This window comes from Lutjanus erythropterus, chromosome 18 (assembly GCF_056507025.1).
Source record: "Lutjanus erythropterus isolate fLutEry1 chromosome 18, fLutEry1.hap2, whole genome shotgun sequence".
Classification (NCBI taxonomy): Eukaryota; Metazoa; Chordata; class Actinopteri; order Lutjaniformes; family Lutjanidae; genus Lutjanus; species Lutjanus erythropterus.
The window spans coordinates 115,001-142,224 of record NC_139334.1 but is presented as its reverse complement, the minus strand read 5'-3'; the positions used below and the strand labels follow the sequence as shown (position 1 = coordinate 142,224).

Genomic DNA, 27,224 nt, shown 5'->3' with positions numbered 1-27,224 from the left:
TATGTTTCTTATTGTGAGTCTGTTCATTATTGTGTTTTTTATTTTTATTTATTATTTTTTTTCTGTTAGAAACAAATAATTAATTCAGTGGTAGGAGAAATATTTTGCTCCCTAACTTCAGTTAAATAAAAAAAAAAAAAAAAAATACCACTACAGCTGTAAAAATACTCCTCCTGTATTCAAAACCCAAATTAAGAAAAAAGTATCATAGTATTGATGAGTATTTAAAGTATCAAAATAAAAGTATTTGTTCTGCAGAAATATTCCCCCTGTGAATGAGATAATTTTGTAAATACGTTATATTATATTATATTATATTATATTATATTACATTATAAGATGTTTATTACTGATGCATTCATGTGTATAAAGTGTGTAGTTTTGCTGTTATAGTTGGTTGAGTTCATTCAAATTATATTAATTTGTTTTTAATAGATTTTTTTATACATGGTTTATCATAATGTTCTTGAATATTTCCACAAAAACAAAATAAAACAAATAGAAAAGGAAATGTATAAATGTTCTTAGTTACATTTAACCTCTCAGAGTTACTCTGTTCTTCTTTTTCATGTTTTGATATTTTTTTAAATGCAAATATGAACAATAATTAAGAGAAATACTGGGTACATGTTTGCGAGGTTTGAGGTTAAGTCGTAAATAAAATTGTATGATTAAAAAAATCATAGTTTCAACGGCTCAGACAGTCACGTAATTTACACATTAATTGTGAATTGTAAAAATATTTATCTAGGCCTGTTATAAAGATTAAGTTTATTTATTCATTTATGTGCTTATTTACTTATTTATTTATTGAAATTAATAAGTACGTCTTCTTCTTCGTGGGTTGAATTTTTCGATGAAATCTGGCTGGCTGTCCATCGTGACGTCACAGCACTTCCTGTCTCCACCCGTTGGCAGCCATGATGGTGGGTTTGTGTCTTTTCTCTGCTCCGTCTCTGTTTTTCTGTCTTTTCTCGGCTGGTCAGACGCCCGCGGAGCCCGATGGGGCCCCCGTGGAGGCTCCGCCGCTCCGCGGGTCGTGTTGTCGGTGTGTGTCGGTAACTAACGGCTCTGTGTGTCTGTGTCCCCGCAGCAGGAAGGGCTGGACGACGGACCCGACTTCCTCTCCGAGGAGGACCGGGGAGTGAGTGCTCACTTATTACCTGTCTGTTTACCTGTCTGTCTGTCTGTCTGCCGGTACACCTGTCTGTCTGTCAGCTCTGTGTTGTATTCGGTTCGGCTGTAGCAGCTAGTTAGCATTAGCTCTGATGTTCCAGCCAGGTTAGCTCTGTCGGCTAACGTTAGCTCGATGCTAACGGGCTCCTGTGTGTGTGTGTGTGTGTGTGTGTGTGTGTGTGTGTGTGTGTGTGTGTGTGTGTGTGAGAGAGAGAGAGAGAGAGAGAGAGAGAGAGAGAGAGAGAGAGAGAGAGAGCTGCGGTTGAACTGGTTCTTCCAGCTGAGAGTCCAAACACTGACCCAGCTGCAGGCCGTTAGCTCCAGCAGCTAAGCTAACTGCTGGAGCAGAGGCTGAGCTAACGTTAGCAGCAAAGCTAACCGTCTGTTTCAGATCATTAACCTGTTGTTAATCAGCTGCTCGGCTGTCCTGGTGAACCATCGGGCTGTCACATGACACACACACACACACACACACACACACACACACACACACACACACACACACACACACACACAGCTCTGTCTGATGGTGATTGGATAATTCGCTCCAGTCAGCTGTGTAAAGTTCAGAGTAAAAACAGATCAGAGTGAGACATCTGTGCTATGTGGAACCAGTCTGTGTTACTGGTTTGTCTGGTCCTCGGCTGAGATCCAGTTCCACACCAGTGTTCCCAGTGTGTTCTGTGTGTTTTCATCACGGAGTCACGTGATAGCAACAGATTTATGAGATGTCAGAACAGAGTGAAAAATATGACGTCTTCACCATCAGTCAGAAACACTGAATCATTAAAGGGACAGTGTATTATTTGAAGTGTGGTTCTATGAGGTTCCTTCAGTAGATGGAGGTCGACACGCCTCCAGTTTGGAGAAGCAGCAGGAGTTACTGGTGTAGGAAGCTAATCGATGTCCTGCAGAGGACAGAGTCAGCAGGGACATATATTTTAGACGCCTGAGAAAAATCAATATTGTTTAAGTGTTCACTATATTTAGTATATTTTCACCTCTTAACCTTTCTGTCAGACAGACTTTTCTGACAGGAATCTGTATCAAACCCTCATCTGTCGACCGTTAAACAGAAGTCTGTCCCCTCAGAGTGCCAACAGACAGTTTCTGTCAGTGTCTGTCCACAGACCGTCTGTCTCTCTGACGGTTCTGTCAGACTGAGATCCGTCTGTAGAATTCTGCTTGTATTGTTATTATCATTTGCGTGAATCAAATTTCACGTGTTCGGGATTTGACGAAAAGATGACAAACTATCATGACCCGATTCATGACAGGCCTCATCAATAAACTTTATTGATAAAGAGTTCATTCCCACATATATGAAGGTTTTGGACCATTTCTGTTTCGCCTCATATTATCTTAACACCGTAAACCCAAATAAATCAGCAGTTCATTTAGTTCATAAACTCAAACGTTGAAGGTTATCACAGCTTAAATATTAGAGATTAGTGTCACATGTGCTCTTTGATCACAGCTAAATTAGGATGATTGATTAAATTATTGATTATATAAATTAAAAGTTTTAAGAGTCTTCACTTAAAACCATTTAATGTTCAAGCACCCAAATAAAGACGAATCAGGTTCACAGTGAACAAAGTTTGATATCCTTTTGTTTTTTCTCTAAACCTTTATTTAAAGTGAATGATCCAACTAGATCAACAGTATATTTTTTAGTTTATTTCCAAACTAAAGAGTAAGTTGTCTTGAAATTGTGAGTTTTCTCAACTTTTTTGGAGGTTTGAGGAATAAAATCGATGATCTGACCTGTTAACTCACAAAAAAACTCAAGCGTTTGGAAACACTGATTTACACAGATTCACCAGAAACAGTCAGAAAAAGTCCAGATACGAAGACAGAAATGTTGCACGGAGGCCGCCATCTTTAAAGTTTGTTTTTCCATAATGTCGGTCAAACTTCCTGACGCCTCAGCGACGCCTGCAGGTGTCAGTGGAAGCGAGTAAACACAGATTCTATCGTCTCCGCTCGAGTCGAGGCAGGCGGGTCTTATTGTGTCTGCTGATCGGTGTGGTGTGGTGCATGATGGGATATGTGGCCTCTGTCCCTCCTCCCTGCAGCCGCGGGCGGTGAACGTGGACCTGCAGACGGACGCCACGCTTCAGGTGGACATCTCCGACGCTCTCAGCGAGAGAGACAAGGTCAAGTTTACCGTCCACACCAAGGTGAGACTGTTTACCGTCTCCGTGAGGACGTTCCTGCACTGTGACGTTCTCAGGTGGTTCTAATCAAACTTACACACTCTGAAAAATATTCCATTTACCAAACAGCCCCTCAGTCAGCGTTACACACACCCTTAGAACTAAAGCTTCTAACTAGAACCACATAGAGTTCTTCAGTTTGTCCTCATAGGAGAACCATTTTGTTTTTGTTTTTTTATATATATAAAAGTTCACTTGGAAACTTTTAAAAGAATTGTACCTGGAACCCAACATAAAGGGTTATATCTAGAACCATCTGTGAGAGGTTTCACTTAGAACCCCCTGTGACAGATTCTACATAGAACACTTTTATGGTGCAATGGATCCACCTAGAACCCTAAGGTTCTATCTAGACCCTCTCTATCTTTCCAAGGGTGCTAACAGGAATCCACCCAGGAGGTTCTACTGAGAAAACCTTTTATATTATGGTACAAAGAACCTTTGATGAAAGAGTTCTTCAAGGATTAGCGATCCTTGAAGAACTCTTTCTTCTGAAAAAGGTTCCTGGATGAAGAGGTTTCTTAATGGAACTCTTAGTCTCACAAAGATCCTTTGACAAACCCTCTCTTCCAAAAAGGATTCTTCAGAAGCAAATTGTTCCGAGTAGAACCACAGCCCTTCAGGAAGAACCCTTTTGGAACCCTTATTTCTCAGAGTGTAGCCTGTGGAACATATAAAGAGCTTTTTTAAAATATTTCAGTTGAAGTATCAGAACAATCACAGTTAGATATTTCGTCACGGTTCAGCCCTCGTTTACAGACGGTGTTTGTATTTTACACCGATGGGTTCTACATATGTGTTCTTCAGTCAGCTGATCTGTTCCCACAGAGCACGCTCCCCAACTTTAAGCAGAACGAGTTCTCAGTGGTCCGACAGCATGAAGAATTCATCTGGCTGCACGACTCGTTCGTCGAGAACGAAGACTACGCAGGATACATCGTAAGAACCGCACACACTCGCACACACACACACGTGTGCCGCTTCCTCCAGCTGTTCCTGTGTTCCTGTGTTCGATGGTGTTGTTCTTGTGCAGATCCCCCCCGCCCCCCCCAGACCAGACTTCGACGCGTCCAGAGAGAAGCTGCAGAAGCTCGGCGAGGGAGAAGGATCCATGACCAAGGAGGAGTTCACCAAGATGAAGCAGGAGCTGGAGGCGTGAGTCCCCATCTGAACGTTCTCCTCAGAGTCGTCCGTCCACGCGGCTCCGCTGTCTGTCGCTCTGACCGTTCTGTCTGTTCTCACGCAGAGAGTACCTCGCCATCTTCAAGAAGACCGTCGCCATGCACGAGGTCTTCCTGTGTCGCGTGGCGGCTCATCCTGTCCTCAGGAAAGACCTCAACTTCCACGTCTTCCTGGAGTACAACCAGGACGTGAGTCACTGTTGACACCCGACACTCCCCCCGACTCCCCCCGACTCACCCCGACTCCCCCCGACACTCCCCCCGACTCACCCCGACTCCCCCCGACACTCCCCCCCACACTCACCGCCACTCCCCCGACTCACCCCGACTCACCCCGACTCCCCCCGACACTCCCCCCGACACTCACCGCCACTCCCCCGACTCACCCCGACTCACCCCGACTCCCCCCGACACTCCCCCCCACACTCACCGCCACTCCCCCGACTCCCCCCGACACTCACCGACACTCACCCCGATACTTGTTTGGTTTATAAAATGATAGAAAATATTGATCAGTGAAGGAAATGTTTTTCTGCTTCATGTTGTTGTTGTGTGACCTTTGACCTCTGCTGTCTGGCAGCTGAGTGTACGAGGGAAGAACAAGAAGGAGAAGCTGGAGGATTTCTTTAAGAACGTGGTGAAGTCTGCCGACGGCGTCCTGGTGGCCGGAGTCAAGGTGACAAAGACGCCAGAAGAAGTAGTCCATGGTCTCGCACGCGTCCGTCCTCGTCTGTCAGATTTCATTTATTTCATTTACTGTCTGTTTTTCAGGACGTGGACGACTTCTTTGAGCACGAGAAGACGTTCCTGTTAGAATACCACAACAGAGTCAAAGACGCTTCGGCCAAATCTGACAGAATGATTCGCTCGCACAAAAGTAAGAGTCCGTTTGATAAATCCTCACGTCCTCCATTCATCCACAGACACGTTTAAAAGTGAAAAAGTTCAGGCTCTGAAGTGTCCTCAAAGTATTAAAGTAAAAAGTCGTCCTCTGAAGGACATTTCCACTGACACACACAGAGTCTCCGTCTCTCTCACATTCTGACGGCTTTCACGTTGATTTTGTCTCGTTACGACTTTGGTTTGTGTGTTTGTGTTCAGACGCTGCAGACGACATCAACAGAATCGCCTCGTCTCTCTACACGTTAGGAACACAGGACGCCACAGACCTCTGCAAGTACGAACGGACGTCTCTTTATTGGTGTTTTCAGGTTAAAGCCAAAGAAAAGGAAAAAAGAAGATCCGGGTCGGCGTGGTCCGCACATCAGTACAAACACAGGAAGTTACATCACACACAGCAGGAAGTGATTCTGTCCTGATTCTGACCTGGACACAAGAATATATTTTTTATAACGTGTTAAATACACAACCAGAAATGTTTCAGCTGTTCTGAAGCTCCTGAATCATCACAGCCGTTAATATCACGTCACATCATCATCATGATGTCGACATGCTGACTTCACTTCCTCCTGTTTGTTCTGTTTCAGGTTCTTCCTGAAAGTGTCGGAGCTCTTTGAGAAAACGAGGGTACGTCTGTTGTCACGTCACACGACCTGCACCCGCGGCCGTCCGCACACTTTTGTCCGCAGGCCGTTCTGATCGTTGTGTGTCTGTTGTTGTTTTACAGAAGATTGAAGCTCGCGTCGCAGCAGACGAAGACCTGAAACTGGCCGACCTGCTGAAATATTACCTGAGAGAGTCGCAGGCTGCAAAGGTCAGAGTGCATCGGTCTGCTCTTCTTCTCTGCTTTTATTACAGATCTCATGTTCACACTCAAACCAGCAACACGTCTGACTTCCTGTCTGTGGCTCTCAGCTCTGAGCCCATTGGTTCAGGCTCAGACTCTGGGCGATAAAAAGATAAAAAGACACCGTTAGCTATCAGTGATTGACACGTCATCGATAGCAATAAGGAAGTAGATCAATAAAATGTTCAGTAGTTTCATTTAAACGTGTTGAACTCAAACTCCGCCCCCGCTCGTAGACAGCCTGTCATAGTTGGAGTGAGCTACAAACCTCACATGTGCTCAAACAGCCTATCGTATCCCTCTGTGCCGCAGGGACCCACGAACAGCCAATCAGGTCACAGCTGTGTTTTTTTGTTTGCCCCGTCGACACGTGAGAAACAAGGCGGAGTTACATGAAACAGATGAAACGACGACGGACCGCTGGTCTGTTGTTTTTTTTTTTTTTTTAAAAGGACCAGTGTGTAATAATTACAGGAAGTTATGTACATAAATGAGAAATATTATATATAAGTATGTTATTTATTATTATCGATCAACATAAACTCATAATCTATATGTTCCCGTTACTTTAGAAATAGCCATTTATACTTACATACTGTCAGGTCGACTTACGGAGATCATCATCCTGCGCCGTCTACGGCAGCGCAGAGCGGACAAACTGCACTAACAGTGAGTCTTGGGAAGCCCATGGCGACCTTACGTAGACGCCGCAGCGTAAACACAGAAGTAGACGGGGAGGATTGACGCGGGTGATCGCTGGCAGACCATTTAGTGTTGTGAACCTTGACTGGCACAGTTTTGACAAACGGAGGATCATACATACACTGTACCAGAACAAAAAGCAGCGGACAGTGAATCCCGTCAACCAAGAAGCAGAGACGCGAAGAAAGTAAACGCAAACATGACAGGAAACGGCAAAAACACGAATCAACATCGGCATAGTGTTTACACGATGGAAATCGCTGATGGAGGACAAACGTCTTCACAGTGACGCCGAGGTTGCCTGTTTTCTGCTGGACAGGTGATTCATCCTACACACATAACTAGTTTGTTGTGAGATAGCTTTCGCTCGCCATTTTGTCCGCTGACGGCCACCGTACTCTTGGTGAGGGAGGGGCGGTGTCGAGGTAAATCCTCTTAGATGCAATCTAAGGTTTGAACATTAGGTGTCGCTGGAAATCACACACTTCTCCTTTAAGTCAGGTGACGACAAGGTTCGTTCATACGCAGGAACTCTGTTCCTGCTGTTTGGTTGCCGTGGCAGCAGGTGACCGAGTCCTGATCAACACAACAAACTTCACCAACCCTCCAGAGACATGATCGATAACTCAATATCTATTGATAGGAAACTTCTCTGTTGTGATAGACTTTTCATCAAAGTTAATACTGTTTTAATGGTTTCCCTCTGGTCGTCTTGGTAACACTAAAACAGAAAAAAAAAGATTTGGATGAATTTTGAGCAGATTATTTCCTGATATTCGTAGAAACTTTTTAACAATAATATCATATCCAGGTTCTTTGTTGTTTTCCTTTATGCTCGGCTGTGTGCAGTTTTTCCTCCACCTGCTGCTGAGGGTTTTTATCAAACGATCAGGAGGAAATGTTGCATTTGACAGGGACTATTTTCAGCAGTGGATCAATCTGTGTATTTGGTGCAGGTGTGGGACGGCGTGAAGAGGACACACGTCAGTCCTCTGAGTGAAAAAGTGTTTCATCATTCAGATGTTAGGTCGAGTTACATATTAAATGTGGTTTAATGTGGTTTGACCCGCTGCAGGACCTGCTGTACCGGAGGAGCCGGGCTCTGGTGGACTACGAGAACGCTAACAAGGCTCTGGATAAAGCTCGAGCCAAAAATAGAGATGTACTGCAGGCCGAGACCAGCCAGCAGCTCTGCTGCCACAAGTTTGAGAAGATCTCTGAGTCTGCCAAGCAAGGTGAGTCCACTTTTCTTCTTCTGGAAGAATAACTGTAAGAAAAGAGGACAGGAGGTCAGACAGTCCGTCCTTCTTACTTTCACTCCTGATCCTGAGTCAGTTTAGTTTTGTGAAACGGCGCCCTCTGCTGGTCAGATCCGGCACACGTGTGGACACGCCCGCCGTCGTCTCTAACAGCTGATTCTGTTCTGAACGCAGAGCTCATAGACTTCAAGACGAGACGAGTGGCAGCATTCAGGAAGAACCTGGTGGAGCTGGCAGAACTGGAGCTCAAACACGCCAAGGTAACCAGTCCTGCAGAGAGCATCACCTGTTGGTCCTTATCAGCGGAGACAGAGACACGTCCAGGAGGGGATTAGCCTAGCTTAGCATTCAGCAGGGGGGAAGTAGGTGGAAACCGTTAGCCTCAGTCTGTCCTCAGCTCTCAGACGTCTGACATGTTTGTTAAACAGAAAAGATTCAATAGAAAGCAGAGGTTGTACATGATGGAGCTCTGCTAATGTTTTCTCTTTGTCGTGTCACATGACTCACCTGTACACCTGTGTGTGTGTGTGTGTGTGTGTGTGTGTGTGTGTGTGTGTGTGTGTGACCCCGCCCCCTCTCACCTGCAGGGGAACCTGCAGCTGCTGCAGAGCTGTCTGGGCGTCCTGAAAGGTAACACTTAACTGTGTGACCCTGCCTGCATCCGACTGGACACGCCCCCCTCCGTCACAGCCCCGCCCATCTCAAACTGGACACGCCCACCACGGGGCGGAGCCCGGACGGACGGACAAGCGACACTGAGAACTGTGGACAAGAGAGACAGAGAGAGAGAACAGAGGGTTAAAATAGACAGGAAGTCTGTGTGTGGTCTTCATCACTAACCAGACACCGTCCTCTTCATCATCGTCTTCATCCCCCTCTTCCTCTCCCTCTGTCTCCAGCAGCACCTGGACTGGTTCTACTGGTCCAGCAGAACCGTAGTCTCCTGAGTGACCTTCATGTGGAACAGTCAGCAGGTTCCCTCTTGATTGTTACCAACAGTTTCTAATACTCTGAGCTCTGCAGGAACACTGCAGGAACACTGCAGGAACACTGCAGGATGAGCTCGGTAGCGAAAATTGACAATAACGAGTGAGGACGAGTTCTCGACTGTCAGCTGATCAGCTGTCTTTAACTCTGTCTCACTGCCGCCAAACTCCATTAACGTTTTGATCAATTTAACATCTGTAAACATCTGCTCCTTCCAAAAGATCACGAATGATTTGTTATGACTCATAAACAGACACGCTTATTCGGAGAACGTTCAAAATTCATTTAAACTCCAGTGTGGAACAGAAACGTGAGAGGAGAACGTGCTGATTGTTTGAACGTTCCTCGATCTCTGATGGATCGGGTCATTTTATGATTCATTTCAGTTCATCATTAAACAGGTGAACTATCCAGCCGATCATGTGACCTAACGTGGTCGAAAAGCCATTTTCAAACACCCGAAGAAGAAATTCTTCACTTCAGCAGCTTAGCTAGCATTAGCTAACAAGCTAACATGAATGGAATCTGCATCCAGAACCTACTGAAGCAGAAACGTGTGATGGTCACTCAGAGGAGGTGCTGCTGGTCCCAGTACAAACCGGTCTCCATCCTGCAACAACCTCCATCTTACCAGCGGTTCTTTAGTCTTTTATTGAGTCCAGTCCAATCACCTGTAGCTCCGATCACACAGAGCGCGTCGGGCGGGTCCACCACGAGGTTTTAAAAAAAAAAAGAGCAGTGCACTGCATCTTTTTCCTTTATTGTTGCTAGGTAACCACCAAATCAGCTGTCCTTATGCCAACTGTGGTTAACTGTGAAGTAAACATCAGTTAGCTATAAACAGTTAACTTCCTGCTCAGCAGATAATTAATTAGCTTTGTAAATATCTACAGAAGAAGTGGACAGGTGGAGGACACTTTTCAAAGACGACGCCGGACGCAGACGGATGCGTGTGGGTACATGAGACCCTCAGAAAGAGCAGAAATCACAGGGAGACGTTGATGGTGAGCTAACGTTAGCTTAGCACAAACCATGAACTGTATGTTAGCATTTATTAGCTCAGTTTAAAGGAGCAGGACATAAAAAACCAACATATTTGCCTCCAGCTCGTTTCCCGTTCACATCCTGGAAACAAGCGTTTAGTAAAATGACAAACTCCGTCACAAGTCTGTCCTCCATGATTGTTTCCAAGCGTCCGTCTTCATCACAGCTTCATCATGAGCTGCAGAACTTCAGGCAGAATAAACCCGAGCATCGTGTTTCCGCGGCGACACGTTGAAGAGGCTGTTACAGCATCCAGGAAACACTTTGACGTATCCTGATTTAGAAAAAAACTGGACGTTTAGGACTCGGAAACAGGCAGGAACTTCTGGTCAACATGGAGGGTTTTTACAACGCAGGTGGATCAGTCTGACGTCCGTCTGTCCGCTTCAGTTTTTTCACTTTTGTTGCTGCTTCAGTCGTCTTCAGCGTCTCTCTCTGTCCTCATCTTCTGTTCTCTGTCATCTTATTTTGGCGGTGTGTGTGTGTGTGTGTGTGTGTGTGTGTGTGTGTGTGTGTGTGTGTGTGTGTGTGTGTGTGTGTGTGTGTCTGGGGGTGGTTTTAATTTGTCGGTGAACTTCCTGTTCTGCTGCTGCGTGAGGGCGTTGCGAGTCCAGCTCTTGGTCCCCGTTCTTATTAAAGTGTAACGTCACTAAATAAAAAAAAAAGCCTTGTATATGTTTGTATTAGTTGACTAATGAACGCTAATCATCTTCATCGTCGTCTTCATCACTAACTGTAGCTGTTTTTGTTTTTCTGTCATTCCAGCTGACGGTGGAGCTTCAGTCTGTTTGCCTTAATGTCGATCAGTCGCTCCGTTTGATTTCCTGTAAAGAAAAAGTTCAGTTTTTGTTTCGGTTCTTTTTTAAAGTTCACTGTACACGAATGTTTTTTCACTCTTATGTGACCAAAGCTTCCATTATTGATTCAACCAGGAGACGTGATGAAAAAAGAAAATAAAAACGGATGATTATGAACTTCACAACATTTTAGTTGTTTAAACTTCAGCAGGTCTGTAATCCACCCTGGTCATACTGAGACTGAATAAAACTTTACGGACACTTTTCTTAAACTCCTCTGTGTGTCAGAGTTTCCTGCGAGCGACGCGGCTCACGAGTAAATGTTGTGCTGCTCGTCTGTCAGTTAGATTTAACATGAAATGTGAATAATAATAGTTTATATCCAGTTAAATCCAGAAAGAAGACGAGATATTTAATGTTTGAACTGATAAACTTTAATGTTTTTTGTAAATATAAAGGCGTTCTGTTGGTTCAGGAGGTTCCACAGGTGAACAGGTGAGGTGGTAACAGGTGACAGGATCATGACTGGGTATTAAAGGGGCGTCCTGGAAAGACTCAGTGATTCACCGGCACAGATGGGGTCAGATTCACCACTTTGTGAAAAACAGTTTAAGAACGTTTGTCAACACAAAACTGCAGGAATTTATAGATTTCACCGTCTGATTATTCTGTCACCGTTGAAATTCAACCTTATTTCCATTTTCTATATCAAAACACTGACAAACTTTTGGTTTTACAAACTGTCATCAGTCCAACTTTACTGAAACAACATCCTGAGGGGCTGCAGCGCCGACTAGTGGCAGGCAGCTGCATAACATCTTAGAGACATCCAGAGACAACTGCCGTCGTACATCAATAAAATACTAATAAATAGTTTAACCCACAAGTGTTTCTGGTGCAAAGTAGCGACGGTCGTGACATCGAAAACTCCTGTCACAGCAGATTAACTGGATATTTACTGTAAAACTGTAGTTTTGTCAGTGAGCAGACACAGTGGACACGTGTGAAAATACAACTACTGACCGATGACTGACCAGCTGAGCTGCAGACGCTCATGTTGATGTGTTTTGTGATCTTCATTTATACAACAATGTGCTGCAAAATTAAAGCAAGACCATAAAGCACCATGAACTGATTTAGAACTGGTTTTAGGTCCAGTGAGGACGTCAACAACAGAAGAAGGAAATAAACCGGTAAAATATTTAAAAACTATAACAAGTATTTTAAAATCAATTCTTTGTTTTACTGGGAGTCGATGAAGAGAAGATAAAACAGGTAAAACAGGAGTTTTGTGTTCAGACCTTTTAGTTTCTGTTAGCTGCTGTATTCTGAATAAGCTGGAGTTTATTTATTGTCGGCTTTGTCAGTCCAGAAAAAAGTGAATTCCAGTAAACCAGCCTGCTGAGTCCGACTACGACAAGAAGCATCTAACATTTGATATATTTCTGAGGTGATAAAAGGCAGTTTTAGAAATAAGATCAGCGTCTAAAGTCACGCGCAGGTTTCTGACGTGATCACGTGGTTTTACAGAGTTAATAAAGATTGAATTTTATTCCTCGAAGCCGTTGATCCTTCAACAGAATCTTTGTTTTGTTTTGATTAAACTGTAAAAAAAATTCTCCACCATCCAAAATGTTTCCTACAGACCAAACCAGCCGATGATGTTCACTCAGCAGATTAAATACTGTAATACATACTTAAGTACAGATGTGGAAATCTACTCATAAAAATACAAGTACCCCCAAAATTCTACTAAATTACAGTAATTTGAGTATTTGTAATCAGTTACTTCCAGCCCTGGATCTGAACGAAAAACACACCTTTGTTCTTTTTTTTTTTCACTTTTCAGTCAGGAGGCCGGAACTTTGTGTTGTTCGGCTCCTGTTTCAGTCCGGACCGTGTCTTCAGTGACACGCTGCTGGTTTCCGGTTTTAACTTTCGTCACATTTTGACTTTTTATCTTTTCTTTAAAAAAAAAAATATTCAAACGGACGTGAATCAATTCAACGATCCTTTAATAATCATTTAATCTGACGGTTCAATGTTGAAATACATTTAAAATCTGTTCGTCAAAGTGAGTTTAAATAAAGTTTCGAAGGATTTGAATGTGCGGCTCAGCGTCTCTCACGTGCCCTTCAAGAGGAGCCTCACATCTGAGCTCGAGCGCAGGTGAGATCAAACACACACACACATATTCAGCTCATCGATGAGGTTATTGTTCTGTATGTTGACGGACGGACTGATGATCAGATGATCGATCGATTAAATAAAAAATTGAACTCTGAAAACAACCGCAGAGAGATGAAGCTAAAGAAGCTAACTGGCGTTAGCTGTTAGCCGTTAGCTGTTAGCCGTTAGCTGCTGCAGGATCAGCAGAGACGATCTGCAGTTTCTGTTTGTAAAAGTCAGAATATCATCAACCACATCAGTGATTATTGATTGATTGTTCGTGGTTATTGATGGAGGATTGATGATTAATTGTTACACAAAGTCAGTAAATTCTGCTTCATATTGAAGTCTGTATTTTAGCCTCCATGTGTTTCACAGTTTGACTTTTCAAACAAAATCAGATTCACATTAAATTCTTATTTTAATGTTTTGTTTTTGCTTATTTCTGCTTTTTATTGTCTCAAACTAAAATGATAAGCTACAAAAAATATTTTGCAGAATAAGAAAATCTGCAGATTCCGTTTGTGACTGTTTGTAATAATTAATAATTATTATTTAATGTATTTTGCATCTTATTTTGATCGTTTTTATTATGTGTCTGCTCCTGTTTTAACTCTGAGGTGCTTTGATGACAATTAATCGGTTAATTAAAAAAAAAAAGTAATCAGCAATTTGATCAATAATTAAAATAATTGTTACAAGAAAGACTTGACAAATAGATCAAAGGCTATGACAGGATTAATTAATCAATTAATCGAGAAAATGATCGATTAATGAGTCTAATATGAGGCTGCAGTCATGAACCAGAATCTTTGATGTTTGAACGGACTTTGTTTGTTTGTTTGTTTGTTTGTTTCACAGATTCTGAATGATGGCGGTTCAGGTGTCCGAGTCGGACCAGATCAAACAGGTAACTGATCCCACTGATTTATTGATTTGAATTAATAATAATGAATAAGTTGAATTCTCAGTTCAATCACATTTAAATCAAAGGGCTAAAAATATAAAAACTAATAAATGAAGCAGAGAAACAGAAGCAGAAGTTAAATATTATTAATAATTAAGTTTTAATTAATTTAATAATTTGATCCACTGAAACATAAATGCAGATTCCTCATGTGTGTAAACCTGCACAGAAATAAACCTGATTCTGATTCAAATGTTGAAAATGCTGCTGAAATAAATAAAAATAAAGTTTTAAACAGATGGAATTTACATTTTTGATAACTGATTAATGTTTAAACTGTTTTCTAACAAAATATTTTAATGTGCTTCATAATAAAAAATCAAAACTGTTGATTGTCCTTTTGGACGTCACCTTCAAATGAACCTTTATTGACCCTGTGGGTCAGAGACAGACGATGAGTCATGTGACAGTGAACACGACCAGCTCAGACTAGAGCCGCTCTGATTGGCTGTTGGAGGAGTGATGATGCTGAGAAAAGGTTTCGCTCAGTGAGCTGATGATGTCACGTGATGTCACAACTTCTCTTGGCTGTCTGACCAATCCGGTGCCAGTTCAACTCCAGTCTGATGCTGTGAACGGATCAGTTGGGATCAATTATATTGATTTTATTTCTTTATGTTTGACAGGGATTCATCCGGGGATCATTTTCTTGATCAATCGATCAATTAATCCTGTCACAGTCTTGTCAGTTGAAACAGTTGGACATATTTTTCCATTTTTTTCTGTAGCAGTTATTCATTGATCATTTTCTCCACTAATCGATTATTTGTCAGAAAATGTTTGTCAAAGTTTCAATAATGGCTCTGATAAGCTTCTGATTTCTATAAATATATGAAGAAAATGTTCCAAAAAATCTTTTTACTGTTTGAGTTTGTGCTGAAAATAAAACCTGAGACCAGACTGTAAAAATAGAAACATATTTATTAATATCTCACATCAGAAACTGTCTGCTGAACATCAGAGATCATCCACCTGACATCACTTCCTGTTTGTGTGTTCTTCAGTTTAAGGAGTTTCTGGGGACGTACAACAAGGTGACGGAGAACTGCTTCATGGACTGCGTCAAAGATTTCACCACGAGGGACGTGAAGCCCGACGAGGTGAACGAAAAATTACAACCGTTTAAACACAAACAGCTGATTATTTCTGAAAATCAAACGTTCATCGTCACTTTGTTTCAGTCGAGAACAGAGAACCGTTTCCCTCTGCTTCCAGTCTTTATGCTAAGCTAAGATAGTTTTAGCTGTATTCAAAGCTAAGCTAACTGTTTCCCTTTGTTTCCAGTCTTTATGCTAAGCTAAGATAGTTTTAGCTGTATTCAAAGCTAAGCTAACTGTTTCCCTTTGTTTCCAGTCTTTATGCTAAGCTAAGATAGTTTTAGCTGTATTCAAAGCTAAGCTAACTGTTTCCCTTTGTTTCCAGTCTTTATGCTAAGCTAAGATAGCTTCAATGCAGATTAGTTTTGCGGGTCAAAAATCCATCATCACACATTCATGTTTCAGTGGAAAAAAAAAAAAAAGATTTGCTGTTGAGGCGTTCAAGGACACTCAGACATCTGAGTTGTCATCAACCAGACGACAAACAGTCAGCAGACGTAGAAATCACAAAGAAGAATCACATGTGTTCTAATCAATCAATCTCTCTGATTGGCTGCTGGGGAGGAGTGATGATGCTGAGAAAAGGTTTCGCTCAGTGAGCTGATGATGTCATGTGATGTCACAACTTCTCTTGGCTGTCTGACCAATCCGGTGCCAGTTTCAATACAAACTTGTTCTGCCACAAAAATATTTAGTTTAGGACTTACACTATTGATTATTTTTATTGTTGATCAGTTCTCAATTAATTGATCAATTAATCTTTTCAAAATTTAAAAAAACGGGTCCAAACATGGACGCCATGTCCTCCACGTTTGGACCCGTTGTTCCTCCTCTGAACTATTTTATTTTTCTTTTCTCTTAAAGCCTGCTCTCTCACTAATAATCAATAATCACTAATTGATTGTGTGTCTTTGTTCCAGTCGAGCTGCTCGGAGTCGTGTCTACAGAAGTACCTGAAGATGACTCAGAGAATCTCCATGAGGTTCCAGGAGTACCACATCCAGCAGAACGAGGCTCTGGCTGCTAAAGCCGGACTGCTGGGACAACCTCGCTGATCCGGACTGAAACCTGAAACCCCCATCAACCCGGACACGCCCACCACGCCCCGCCCCCTTCAGCAGCAGGTCCTCAATGTTGGATCGATAAAGACTCTGATGATGTTTTGTTTCACAGGTTCAGATTTCTGTCATTCATGTACAGAAACAGCAGAATGGTCCTTTAATCTGAGTATTTATGTTAATGATGTTAATTGTTGAAATAAATTTGTATTAAATATGATCCTGTTTTCTTAATTATTAACTTGAATACAACTCAGTTTAATAATTCTTTCAAATTACAATTAATTGCTAAGCTAAGCTACCTGTTTCCCTCTGTGTCAAGTCTTAATGCTAAGCTAACTGTCTCCAGTCTTAATGCTAAGCTAACTGTCTCCAGTCTTAATGCTAAGCTACCTGTCTCCAGTCTTAATGCTAACTGTCTCCAGTCTTAATGCTAAGCTACCTGTCTCCAGTCTAAATGCTGAGCTACCTGTCTCCAGTCTTAATGCTAAGCTACCTGTCTCCAGTCTTAATGCTAAGCTACCTGTCTCCAGTCTTAATGCTAAGCTAACTGTCTCCAGTCTTAATGCTAAGCTAACTGTCTCCAGTCTTAATGCTAAGCTACCTGTCTCCAGTCTTAATGCTAACTGTCTCCAGTCTTAATGCTAAGCTACCTGTCTCCAGTCTAAATGCTGAGCTACCTGTCTCCAGTCTTAATGCTAAGCTACCTGTCTCCAGTCTTAATGCTAAGCTACCTGCTGCTGTGGCTTCATAATAAGTCGATCCGTAGTTTTCACTAAATGTTGAACTGTTCCTTTAGACATAAAATCAGTGAGTACACAAGTTGACGGGAGCACCTGAATGCACCGTTCCAGTTGTTCTCTGGGGTTTGGAGGAGGACTGGGACTCGGACTCGGACTTGTGTTGACGTATTTAGAAACTTTATTAGAAACAGAGAGCTCACAGTTCCAACATGGCGTCGCGTGTCAGGAGGAAGTGTGTGTTTCTGTATTTACAGTCGTCGCTCTCAAACCGCCGCTAACAAAACACCACATAGAAAAAAAAACCCAACAGTTCATCTTACAGAAAACAGTACAAAGAGTTTTTCTCTTAGAAAATATTATAAATCATTCTTTACAGGCGTGTAAAATGTAGATCAAATACATGTCGTGGTTTATTCTTTTCTTTAGGAAGAAGAACTTTTTATGTACAAAACACAGAAATGTTCCCGAGCTGAAAACAGCCGTCTGTCGCCGCCGCCGCGCACAGAAAACACCACAGAAGAAGAAGAAGAAGAAGAAGACGACAACTGTCTGTCACAGCCGCACACACGGGACACCACAGAGGAAGAGTGAAGACAGGACACCACAGAAGAAGAATCGGGGCGCAGCAGAGATCCTCCAGGAGCGAGATCAGGACTCGACGTACGGAAGATCAAATCAGACAGAAAAAAAAATCTAAGAAATGAATTCATGAGACAAAAATCTGAAAAACTGAAGCAAAACTTTTTAAATCAAATTTTACTTTTAATCATATTTATGATACCAAGTCAAGCCAAGTGAAAATACAAGAAATTATTTGATTTTTATGATTTTAAATCAACATTTATATTATGTAGAAACAAATTTTTTAATATTAAAAATATTAAAAAGTCAATTAGAATTACGGAGTGAAACTCGTGACTTTAAAGTCGTTAACAAAATTTCCTGAGTCACATTTTTGAGACTAATTAAGTTATTATGAGGTCATTTTAATTTAATGAATTTAAATTATGATTTGAGATTCAGAGTCGTCTGTAAATCAAAAGTTTAAATTATGAGATTTAAGATTTTATATCAAATATGAAATAAAACATTTCAAAACTCAAAACTAAAGGTCGAGGCTTTTTCAATAAAAATTTGAAAAAAAAAATTTATATTTTTTTTCTGGCATCACTGATCTTCCGTACCCACACACACACACACACACACTCTCACACACACACACACACACACACACTCTCTCACACACACACACACACACACACACACACACACACACACACCTGGAATCATGTGTTCAACTGAATAAATAAATTCATTTTGATCATTTGACACAAAAACAAAGTTCGTCTCTACAAAGATTTCATTTTCTCTCCTGCTGTGACGTCAAACTTCTGTTTTTACCAAAATAAAAGCTCTGATTTTTATAAAAAGGCCAAAAACTCACAGCAGGAAGTCGGGAAACTTTTTTTTTTCTTTCTGTTTTCTTAAAAAAATGTGAGTGAATGAAAAAGAAAGGAAAATAAATTTGCATAATGAGCTGTGCTGCTGTTTCTGTTCGACCGGTGACCTCTGACCCCCAGACAATAACCTGTCATTTTATTTTGAAATTAGAAAACACACCGGTGAAAGGAAGGAAGGAAGGAAGGAAGGAAGGAAGGAAACAAGGAGGTTCTCTGTGGCGACCGAACAGACGGCTGATTCAGTCTCGTTTGTCTCCTCAAACAGGAAGTCAGTCCATTGGTGAGGGGGCGGGGCTAAGGTCAGGTGGTAGCGCCGCCCTCCCATCAGCCACTGCGTCAGTCGGAGCTCAGACCGACCTGGAGGGAAGCGTGGTTTGTTTTTTTTGTTTATTTCCCATCATGCCCTCAGAGCTGACTGAGTGGGCGGAGTCTGTGGCTGGAAGGAGGAGGGGCCGAGCAGAAGGAAGTGATAATGTACGAGTGGGCGGGGTCTGGGTGGGCGTGTCATCACCTGCACTCCACAGCGACGGTGTTCTGCGTGGGCGAGGCCGAGGACGGACTCATGCCCGTGTCCGAGGAGCCCGACGAGGTGGACGCCGTCGTGTTGGACACTGAAGGACACACAGACACACAAACACGATGAGTGATCAATATCTGATCAGTATCAGTTTGACTTTTGCTGTTAGAGTTCGTTCACTCCCGGTATGAACATGTTCAACTCACGTCCAGTGAGTGATTTGTTTTTTTTTCCCAGCATGCCGTGCGTCTCCTACCTTCTCTCTCTTTCTTTTTTAGTCTCTTCCTGCGTCTGTCGATTGACGCCACCTCAGACTTCAGGGTCATGTAGTACTTCCTGATCTCCTGCAGCTTGTCCTGCAGGAAGGAGATCCTCTCTGTGCTCGACATGCTGTCCAGCTCGTCTGAGGACGAGAGAGGACAGACAGGGGGGACAGAGAGGGGGACAGAGAGGGGGGACAGAGAGGGAGACAGAGAGGGGGGACAGAGAGGGAGGGACAGAGAGGGAGGGACAGAGACGGGGGACAGAGAGGGGGACAGAGAGGGGGGACAGAGAGGGGGGGACAGGAGGGAGACAGAGAGGGGGGACAGAGAGGGGGGACAGAGAGGGGGGACAGGAGGGAGACAGAGAGGGGGGACAGAGAGGGAGGGACAGAGAGGGGGGACAGAGAGGGGGACAGAGAGGGGGGGACAGGAGGGAGACAGAGAGGGGGGACAGGAGGGAGACAGGTTAGAACTCAGAGTCTTAGACGTCCTCGCTGCAGTTCAAATGTGCGCAGTTGTTACCGAGCTGGAAGGTCCACTTGTACGTCCTCTGAGGGGAGAAGTTGTGTTTGTCTTTGCTGTGAGAGGACGGAGATGACAGAGCGGGACAACGAGACTTCTGGGACTTCTGGGGCAGGGACGACACACGAGACTGGTCCTCACTGTCACTGCTGTGACCTGGGGGGGGACAGAGAGGGAGGACAGAGAGGGAGGACAGAGGGGGAGGACGGGGGGGGGGGAAGGACAGAGAGGGAGGACAGAGGGGGAGGACGGGGGGGGGGCAGAGGGGGGGACAGGTAAGTCTTCTTTGTCATTTCTGACAGAAAATGACGAGTCTGAGTTTTGGACTGTTTGTTGGACAAAAAAATGTTGTTTGAAGACGTCATTTTGACATGAAGAATAAATGTGAAACTAATCAATGGATTAATCAATAATGAAACTAATTTTTGTACTTTGATTAACATTTTATGGACCAAACAACTGATCAATTATTGGAAAAAAATTCTATGTGTCCATGTGCTCTACCTGTTTTCATGTTTGGACATATTTTTTGTGACAGGATCAATCAATCAATCAATCAATCAATCAATCAATCAATCAAATAAACGTGTGAAGTCATTTTTTCATTAAAAAAAGTCTCACCCGCTCCGTTCTTCTCCACCTTCCCCGGCGTGTGCGGCCGTTTCTGGTTGCGTTTCTGTTTCTTGGCCGTCGGGCTGGAGTTACAGTCCATCACCCGCTTCTGACCTGTGGGGTCAAAGGTCACACAGTTACTCTCTGACCAATCAGACGGGGTCTGCAGAAACACTCAGGTCCAACCAGCCCCACATGTTTATATCAGCTGACGGCTCGTACGAGTCGACAGTCGACTGAAGCGTCATGTGACCACATTCAGCACATTAACCTGCTGCTGTTAGCATGCTAACGTTAGCTCCAGTCGTCACTCGTCATGTTTTGGAGGTTAATGTGTGACGTCTGTGACACACACTTCAGCTGCATTTAAAATATGCGCCGCTGCTGATTGGGTGACACTTGTGACACGCCCCCCTCGCAGCCCGTCGGACACTGTTTGGAGGAAACATGTCAGAAACCAAAACCGTAGCAGAACGTGTTTGGACTGAACGGCGGTCTCACCTCTGTCCTTGTTCTCCTGCAGTGACAGCAGGGAGGTGGCGGTGGCGTTGGCAGCGGCGGCGGCGACAGTAGTGGAGGAGGAGGCGCTGCCGTCAAACCCAGGGCTGGAGTCTCCCTCCTGCTCCGCCCTCGCTGCGCCTCTCTCCTCCTCGCCGGCGCTCCTGACCGGGCGGAGCTCCTCGGGGGTGCAGGGGGCGGAGCCAGGCACGGCAGCCGGCAGGAAGGGTCTGACCTGAGGCTGGGGGAGGTGGGACAAGGGGAGGGAGGCATGGAGGAGGTTAGGCAGCGGGGGCGGGGCTTGCTGCGGCTCCCTCATCATCAGGAGGAGGTGCTCTGGAGAGGGGGAGGGGGACGGTTTCTCCTTGTCATCGGGGTCGTCCAGGTCCACCTCGTGGCAGACCAGTGCCTCGGGGCCCATCTGAGGCTCCGCCTCCTCTGCAGGGGGAGGGGCCTCTGCAGCAGGGGGCGGAGCTCCTGCGTGCACCTCTGGCTCCAGGCGCTCCTCTAACACCTCCCTGGGCGTGTCCTCGGCTGGGCGGTGCCACTCCTCTACCTTCACCACCCCCTCGCTCCTCCTCTCTGACTCCCCCCTGCGGAGTTGGGACGGTGACGCTCCAGCGGCCATCTTGGGCAGAGCAGGGGGGGTTTTGGGGGAGGTGGGGCGGAGCTTCTTCTCTGCTGCTCGCTGCTCCGCCGCCTTCCGTTTCCTCCTCTCCTCCGGCGACCCCGCCCCCTCCTCCCGCTCCTCCTCCTGCTCCTCCTCGGTGGCCGAGTCCGTGTCCGAGTCGGCGGCGGGAAGCTCGGGGGGGAGGTGCTGAGTGGAGAGGCAGTGGAGGACCACCATGGGCTCGTCCTGTCGCTTCAGGACGCCACGAGGAGGAGACGACAGCGCCGCCACGTGGGAGGGGCTGGAAGCAGCGGCAGTGGTGGGGGGAGTGCAGAGAGAGATTCTGGGAGGAGTCTCAGAGCCTGTGTCCTTGAGGTTGGACCGGCGACCTTTGACCCTAGGAGAGGACAGAGGAGTGGACCTGCTGTCCTCTTCATCTGTGGGGGCGGGCTGAGGGGAGGACGCCTGCTGCTGCTGCTTCTCAGGAGACGTCTTGTGTCTGTCGGCGGCAGCGGGTAGCGGAGGAGGCGTCCTGTATTTGTCTGCGGCGGCAGCGGCATGTGGAGGCGGCGTCCTGCTGGGCGACATCTTGACAAGGACTTCCTGTTCAGGTGACATCTTGTTCTTCTCGTGCACAGACGGCGTCTTTGTGACACGCTCCTGCGCCGGAGACGCTTTGTTGTCCTTGTCTGGGTGGGTGGGGAAAACAGCGGTTTCTGTGACAGGCTCCTCCCCCTGCCCCACCTCCTTCTTCTCCGATTGGCTCAAGAGTTTGTCAGCTTTCTCCTGAGGCATGCTGGGACACGGCGGAGCAGTGCCGGCAGGCGGCTGAGGTGCTGCGGCTGCGTCGACAGCAACGTTGTTAGCGGCCGTTTCTTTCGTCTCCTCCTTCACCTCCTCCTCTTCTCCTTCTTCTTCTTCTTCTTCTTCCTCCTCCTCCTCCTCCTCTTCCTCCTCCTCCTCCCCCTCCTCATCCTCTTCCTGGCAGGGTGGGGCTTCACTCCTCCCTCGCCACGGTGACGGCTTTTTGTCAGGTGGGTCTTCTGATTCGCTGTCGTCCGACGAGTTCCCAGACTCCTCTGCAGGAAGACAAATAATTAGTCAGTTACATCTCTTCAAACTGACAGGGGACAGAAACAGGAAGTGGACGTGTTCTCACCGTTGGACGCTCTGTCAGAGTCGTACATCCCGGACGTCCTCCTGGTTCTCCTGCGAGGCGTGTCTGCACGGAAACGATCATTATTGATTATTAATAAACCTCAAGATCGTCATCATGATCACACGTGACTCAGCTGAGCGTGCTCAGTGTCTCTTACTGTCTCCATTGGCCATGTTGGACGGAGTCTCCGTCCTGCTGCCCTTGCCGTTGGACCGTCCCTCGTTGCTGGGGGTTTTGGAGACGCTGCGTCCTGCCGAGCTGGTGGGCGTGGTCCTGCTCTGAGGACGGCCGCGCTTCGCCCCCGTAGGCTTCGCCGCCATCGTTGGCGTCTTCTCTTCGTCTTTGTCCCTCTCCTTCTCAGCCTCGTCCTTCTCTTTGTTCTGTTGAGACAGACGGAGACGGTCCTCCGGTCGTACTCAATGCAACAAAAACCATTTCATGTTTTATTTTTTTTTCAGAGTAAAAGTGATGAGACGAGACGGCGAGCTCACCTTCACCTTCTTCCTCTGTCTCTTCTTCGTTCCTTTCTCCACCGGCCAGATGATGCGGTCGGCCTTCACCCACTCATCGTACCTGAGGATGAGACACACCTGAGTCAGGACAGACTCCACCTGAACCACACGCCGTGTTCAAACCCTCCATCAATCAATCACTTGTTTGGGTCATAAAATGTCAGAAATGTTTTGTGCTTGTTTCCTAAAGTCCAAGAGGACGTCAGACTCAATTAACTGATTATCAAAATAGCTGGTGATCAATTTAATAATTGATTATTGGACTGACTGTTGCCGCTCTACTTCAGAGAACGTTCAGAGAACGCTGACCTGACGTTCCAGCCGTAGTAGTGGACCAGGTAGAACTGTTCTCCGTTGTCAACGTCCGTCTTCTTGATGTGAGCCTCGTAGATCTTCTGAGTCTTTCCTTTGCCGTACTTCACCCGGACCTTTGTCCCCGTCAAAGAGTCCTCGTCCTCCTCATTATCACTCCTGAGAGACGCACAGAGAGACACGAAGAGACACATGGAGACACACAGAGAGAGACATGGAGAGACACAAAGAGACGCATGGAGACACACAGAGAGACATGGAGAGACACGAAGAGACATGAAGAGACGCACAGAGAGACACGAAGAGACACATGGAGACACACAGAGAGACATGGAGAGACACGAAGAGACATGAAGAGACGCAGAGACACACAGAGAGACGGAGAGTCAAACGAAGATCAATCTTTAGTGTTAAAGGTGTTTTTTAATCCCTGAGTCTCTGAACTGAACATTTTAAAATCTGATTTGTTGACTGTAGACTGTGATCAACAGCTTCAAATGACTTCCTGACTGTTTCCTGACTGTTTCCTGACTGTTTCCTGACTGTTTGACCAGTCGACCAGTTTAAATTAAAATGTACTTTTCATTTTCCGTCTCCAGGAAAACCCTGATCACCGTGACTCTGATCAAATGTTGAGACTCGCAGAAGAAAAACCTTCTCAGTCTCACCTGTCTCCTCTCCTCCTCTCCACCTCCTCCTCATCTTCGTCCTCCTCCTCCTCCTCTTCCTCAGAGCCTTTCTCTGAGTCCTCCGTCCTCCTGTTGCTGCGTCTCCTCATCTCCCTCTGCTCATCCATGTTGTCTCCTCCTCCTCTCTTCTCTGGTCTGGAGGGAGAGTCTCTCTCTGCCTTCAGCTGACTCCCCACACACCTCCTCCTCCCCTGAACACACACACACACACACACACACACACACACACACACACACACACACACAGAATCAGCTTTGTGTCCGTCTGTCCACTGATCTGAATAAAGTTTCAGTTTGTCTGTCTGACGTCTCACCCTCGGGGACGACTGTCTCTCCTTCACCTCCTCCTTCTCGCTCTCACTCTCTGACTCCGCCTCCTCAGCCTTGTCCTCGACAGGCTCCGCCTTCACCGCCGGTGAGTCGGGCTCTTTGGGCTCCGCCCCCGCCTGCGTCTGATTGGCCGGAGTGGTGGGAGGGCGGGGGTTGTTGTGATGGATGGTCCTGAAGGTGATGGAGGCGGAGCGGCAGTACTCCTCGAAGCCGTACAGGTACCTGAAGGTCACAGACAGGTACGTGTAACACCTTCACCTTCATTTAAGTTTCACATCTTTACTGTCGAACCAAAAGATGAAGGAAAATCCTGAAGCTAATCTGCCCTACAGAGGAAAAGGGCAGGAACTTCTCAGAGTTCACAAGTTTTCTTGTTGTCGAGGCAGATAATTTGACCTTTGACCTTATTTGGAAGTTCCTGTATTCTGCCTTTGCAGAGCGAACCAAAAAAAAAATTAAATTAATTAAACTAATACGTGTGATGGCTGCACACTGATAAATATATAAACACAAAATTCAATTTGAGTGTAATTTCATTTTTAAAAAGATAAACTAACAGAATAAAAGCAATCTGTCAGTCTGGTGTTTATCATGAAAGATCCTAGAGTTTGGAGGTCAAAGGTCAAAATGATTTTTATGGAGGTTCTACTTTATGGAACCCTGACGCTCGTGGCGTTGAAGGATCCAGTTTGTGAGATGGATCCAGTCCGGACGTTTACACCAACCTGCTCTTACTCACATTAGATTAAAGTAACATCAACAGAAACTGGTGTGTGTTTCTTTGTGTGAACACCAGGTGGAGCTGTGCTGATGTCAGTCAGGTGTGCTCTCTTACTTCCTGTAGGCCGTCTTGACGTTGTAGGACGCAGCGGAGTTCAGGACGGGGATCCCCAGATCCATGTAGACCTGCTTCCACACGGTCCCAGACTCGATCTGCAACAGAGGAACAGAGTGTCACATCCAGCTAACAGGACCGCTAGCTGCACGGCTAACAGAGCTAAGTCCAAGATGGCGTCCTCAAATGTCTCGTTTTGTCCACAACTCAAAGACATTCAGTTTACTGTCAGAGAGGAAAGAAACCGGAAAATATTCACATTTAAGAAACTGAAATCAGAGAATTTAGACTTTTTATTAATTAAAAAATGATTTAATTAATTAATCCTGTCACAACTGAAACTGAAAACAGGTGGAGCGCATGGACACACGTGCTCCACCTGTTTTCACCTATTTTTCAACAAGTGATCAATCTGTGATCAATAATTTTTCCACTGATCGATCAGTTGTTTGGTCTTTACAATAGTGAACCTTCCTTTAATTTTTCTCTTCTGTAGAGTTCAGTTGTTTTCAATAAATACCAAGAACATCTGATCCAAACAAACAAACAGGCGATTTGACAATCGATTAATTGATCGATCATTCTGGGTCATTTTCTACAAAACAATCAATGTGATTACACTTTCAAACAGTTTATCCAAAATCCAAGCACTTCTCAAACCCTGACAGACAGACAGGTGACAGACAGGTGACAGACAGGTAACAGACAGACATACAGGTGACAGACAGGTAACAGACAGACAGGTAACAGACAGACAGGTGACAGACAGACAGACAGACAGACAGACAGGTAACAGACAGACAGGTGACAGACAGGTGACAGACAGGTAACAGACAGGTAACAGACAGACAGGTAACAGACAGACAGACAGGTGACAGACAAACAGACAGGTGACAGACAGACAGACAGGTAACAGACAGACAGGTGACAGACAGACAGACAGGTGACAGACAGGTAACAGACAGACAGGTGACAGACAGACAGACAGACAGGTGACAGACAGACAGACAGGTGACAGACAGGTAACAGACAGACAGGTGACAGACAGACAGACAGGTAACAGACAGACAGACAGGTGACAGACAGACAGACAGGTGACAGACAGGTAACAGACAGACAGGTGACAGACAGACAGACAGGTGACAGACAGACAAACGGGTAACAGACAGACAGACAGGTGACAGACAGGTAACAGACAGACAGACAGGTGACAGACAGACAGACAGACAGACAGGTAACAGACAGACAGACAGGTGACAGACAGACAGACAGGTAACAGACAGACTGACAGGTAACAGACAGACAGACAGGTGACAGACAGACAGGTAACAGACAGACAGGTGACAGACAGACAGACAGGTGACAGACAGACAAACGGGTAACAGACAGACAGACAGGTAACAGACAGACAGACAGACAGGTAACAGACAGACAGACAGACAGACAGACAGACAGGTGACAGACAGACAGACAGGTAACAGACAGACAGACTGACAGGTAACAGACAGACAGACAGGTGACAGACAGACAGACAGCAGTCACCTTGTGGCAGCCTCCCAGGTGATAGACCAGTCTGAAGAGCTTGAACAGGTTCAGGTCTTTGTAACCCAGCACTGGAGGCTTGTTGATGGGCGTCCCTGAAGGACACACAGACGGAGAGACAGACAGACGTCAGTGATGTTGGAACAAACCATCTGTGATCATTAAAAATCCTGACATGTCTTTCTGCAGTTTTCCAATCACAGGTGTAATATTTGTT

The 27,224-nt window shown here is 45.2% G+C and overlaps 3 protein-coding genes and 2 non-coding genes across 6 annotated transcripts in view; 4 read left to right on the top strand and 1 right to left on the bottom strand.

Moving 5' to 3' along the window:
- Nucleotides 1–825: 825 nt before the first annotated feature.
- Nucleotides 826–9,441, top strand: snx6 (sorting nexin 6). Of its 2 annotated transcripts, none has more exons than XM_084742236.1 (14): nucleotides 826–926; nucleotides 1,094–1,144; nucleotides 3,255–3,359; nucleotides 4,224–4,334; nucleotides 4,429–4,550; nucleotides 4,642–4,765; nucleotides 5,157–5,252; nucleotides 5,348–5,453; nucleotides 5,678–5,753; nucleotides 6,064–6,103; nucleotides 6,204–6,290; nucleotides 8,101–8,260; nucleotides 8,459–8,544; nucleotides 8,872–9,441. In XM_084742236.1, the coding sequence occupies exons 1-14, from the start codon at nucleotides 921–923 to the stop codon at nucleotides 8,923–8,925; spliced, it is 1,224 nt and encodes a 407-aa protein (XP_084598362.1). In that variant the 5' UTR covers nucleotides 826–920; the 3' UTR covers nucleotides 8,926–9,441. The 2 variants fall into 2 exon arrangements, with proteins under 2 accessions (XP_084598362.1, XP_084598363.1); XM_084742237.1 differs by having other exon boundaries at nucleotides 877–926; nucleotides 1,097–1,144.
- A 3,640-nt stretch (nucleotides 9,442–13,081) lies between these two features.
- Nucleotides 13,082–16,426, top strand: timm9 (translocase of inner mitochondrial membrane 9 homolog). Its single transcript, XM_084742363.1, has 4 exons — nucleotides 13,082–13,281; nucleotides 14,143–14,191; nucleotides 15,253–15,348; nucleotides 16,266–16,426. The coding sequence occupies exons 2-4, from the start codon at nucleotides 14,150–14,152 to the stop codon at nucleotides 16,398–16,400; spliced, it is 273 nt and encodes a 90-aa protein (XP_084598489.1). The 5' UTR covers nucleotides 13,082–13,281; nucleotides 14,143–14,149; the 3' UTR covers nucleotides 16,401–16,426.
- On the top strand, nucleotides 14,703–14,788 carry LOC146310368 (small nucleolar RNA SNORD53/SNORD92). Its single transcript, XR_014772376.1, has one exon. It is a non-coding gene; the product is annotated as a small nucleolar RNA SNORD53/SNORD92 (small nucleolar RNA).
- Nucleotides 15,907–15,992, top strand: LOC146310367 (small nucleolar RNA SNORD53/SNORD92). The gene has a single exon (XR_014772375.1). It is a non-coding gene; the product is annotated as a small nucleolar RNA SNORD53/SNORD92 (small nucleolar RNA).
- A 2,126-nt stretch (nucleotides 16,427–18,552) lies between the features above and the next one.
- The window catches only part of arid4a (AT-rich interactive domain 4A), a 21,108-nt gene continuing 12,436 nt past the window's right edge, over nucleotides 18,553–27,224 (bottom strand). Inside the window, exons 13-25 of the mRNA XM_084742275.1 lie at nucleotides 27,008–27,102; nucleotides 25,466–25,563; nucleotides 24,615–24,852; nucleotides 24,280–24,491; nucleotides 23,609–23,770; nucleotides 23,279–23,360; nucleotides 22,945–23,167; nucleotides 22,788–22,850; nucleotides 21,022–22,707; nucleotides 20,530–20,634; nucleotides 19,909–20,064; nucleotides 19,380–19,526; nucleotides 18,553–19,217 (exon numbers count right to left, since the gene is read on the bottom strand). Of these exons, the coding sequence (XP_084598401.1) occupies nucleotides 19,114–19,217; nucleotides 19,380–19,526; nucleotides 19,909–20,064; nucleotides 20,530–20,634; nucleotides 21,022–22,707; nucleotides 22,788–22,850; nucleotides 22,945–23,167; nucleotides 23,279–23,360; nucleotides 23,609–23,770; nucleotides 24,280–24,491; nucleotides 24,615–24,852; nucleotides 25,466–25,563; nucleotides 27,008–27,102 (3,371 nt within the window). The 3' untranslated portion in view covers nucleotides 18,553–19,113. The remainder of the gene's footprint in view (nucleotides 19,218–19,379; nucleotides 19,527–19,908; nucleotides 20,065–20,529; nucleotides 20,635–21,021; nucleotides 22,708–22,787; nucleotides 22,851–22,944; nucleotides 23,168–23,278; nucleotides 23,361–23,608; nucleotides 23,771–24,279; nucleotides 24,492–24,614; nucleotides 24,853–25,465; nucleotides 25,564–27,007; nucleotides 27,103–27,224) is intronic.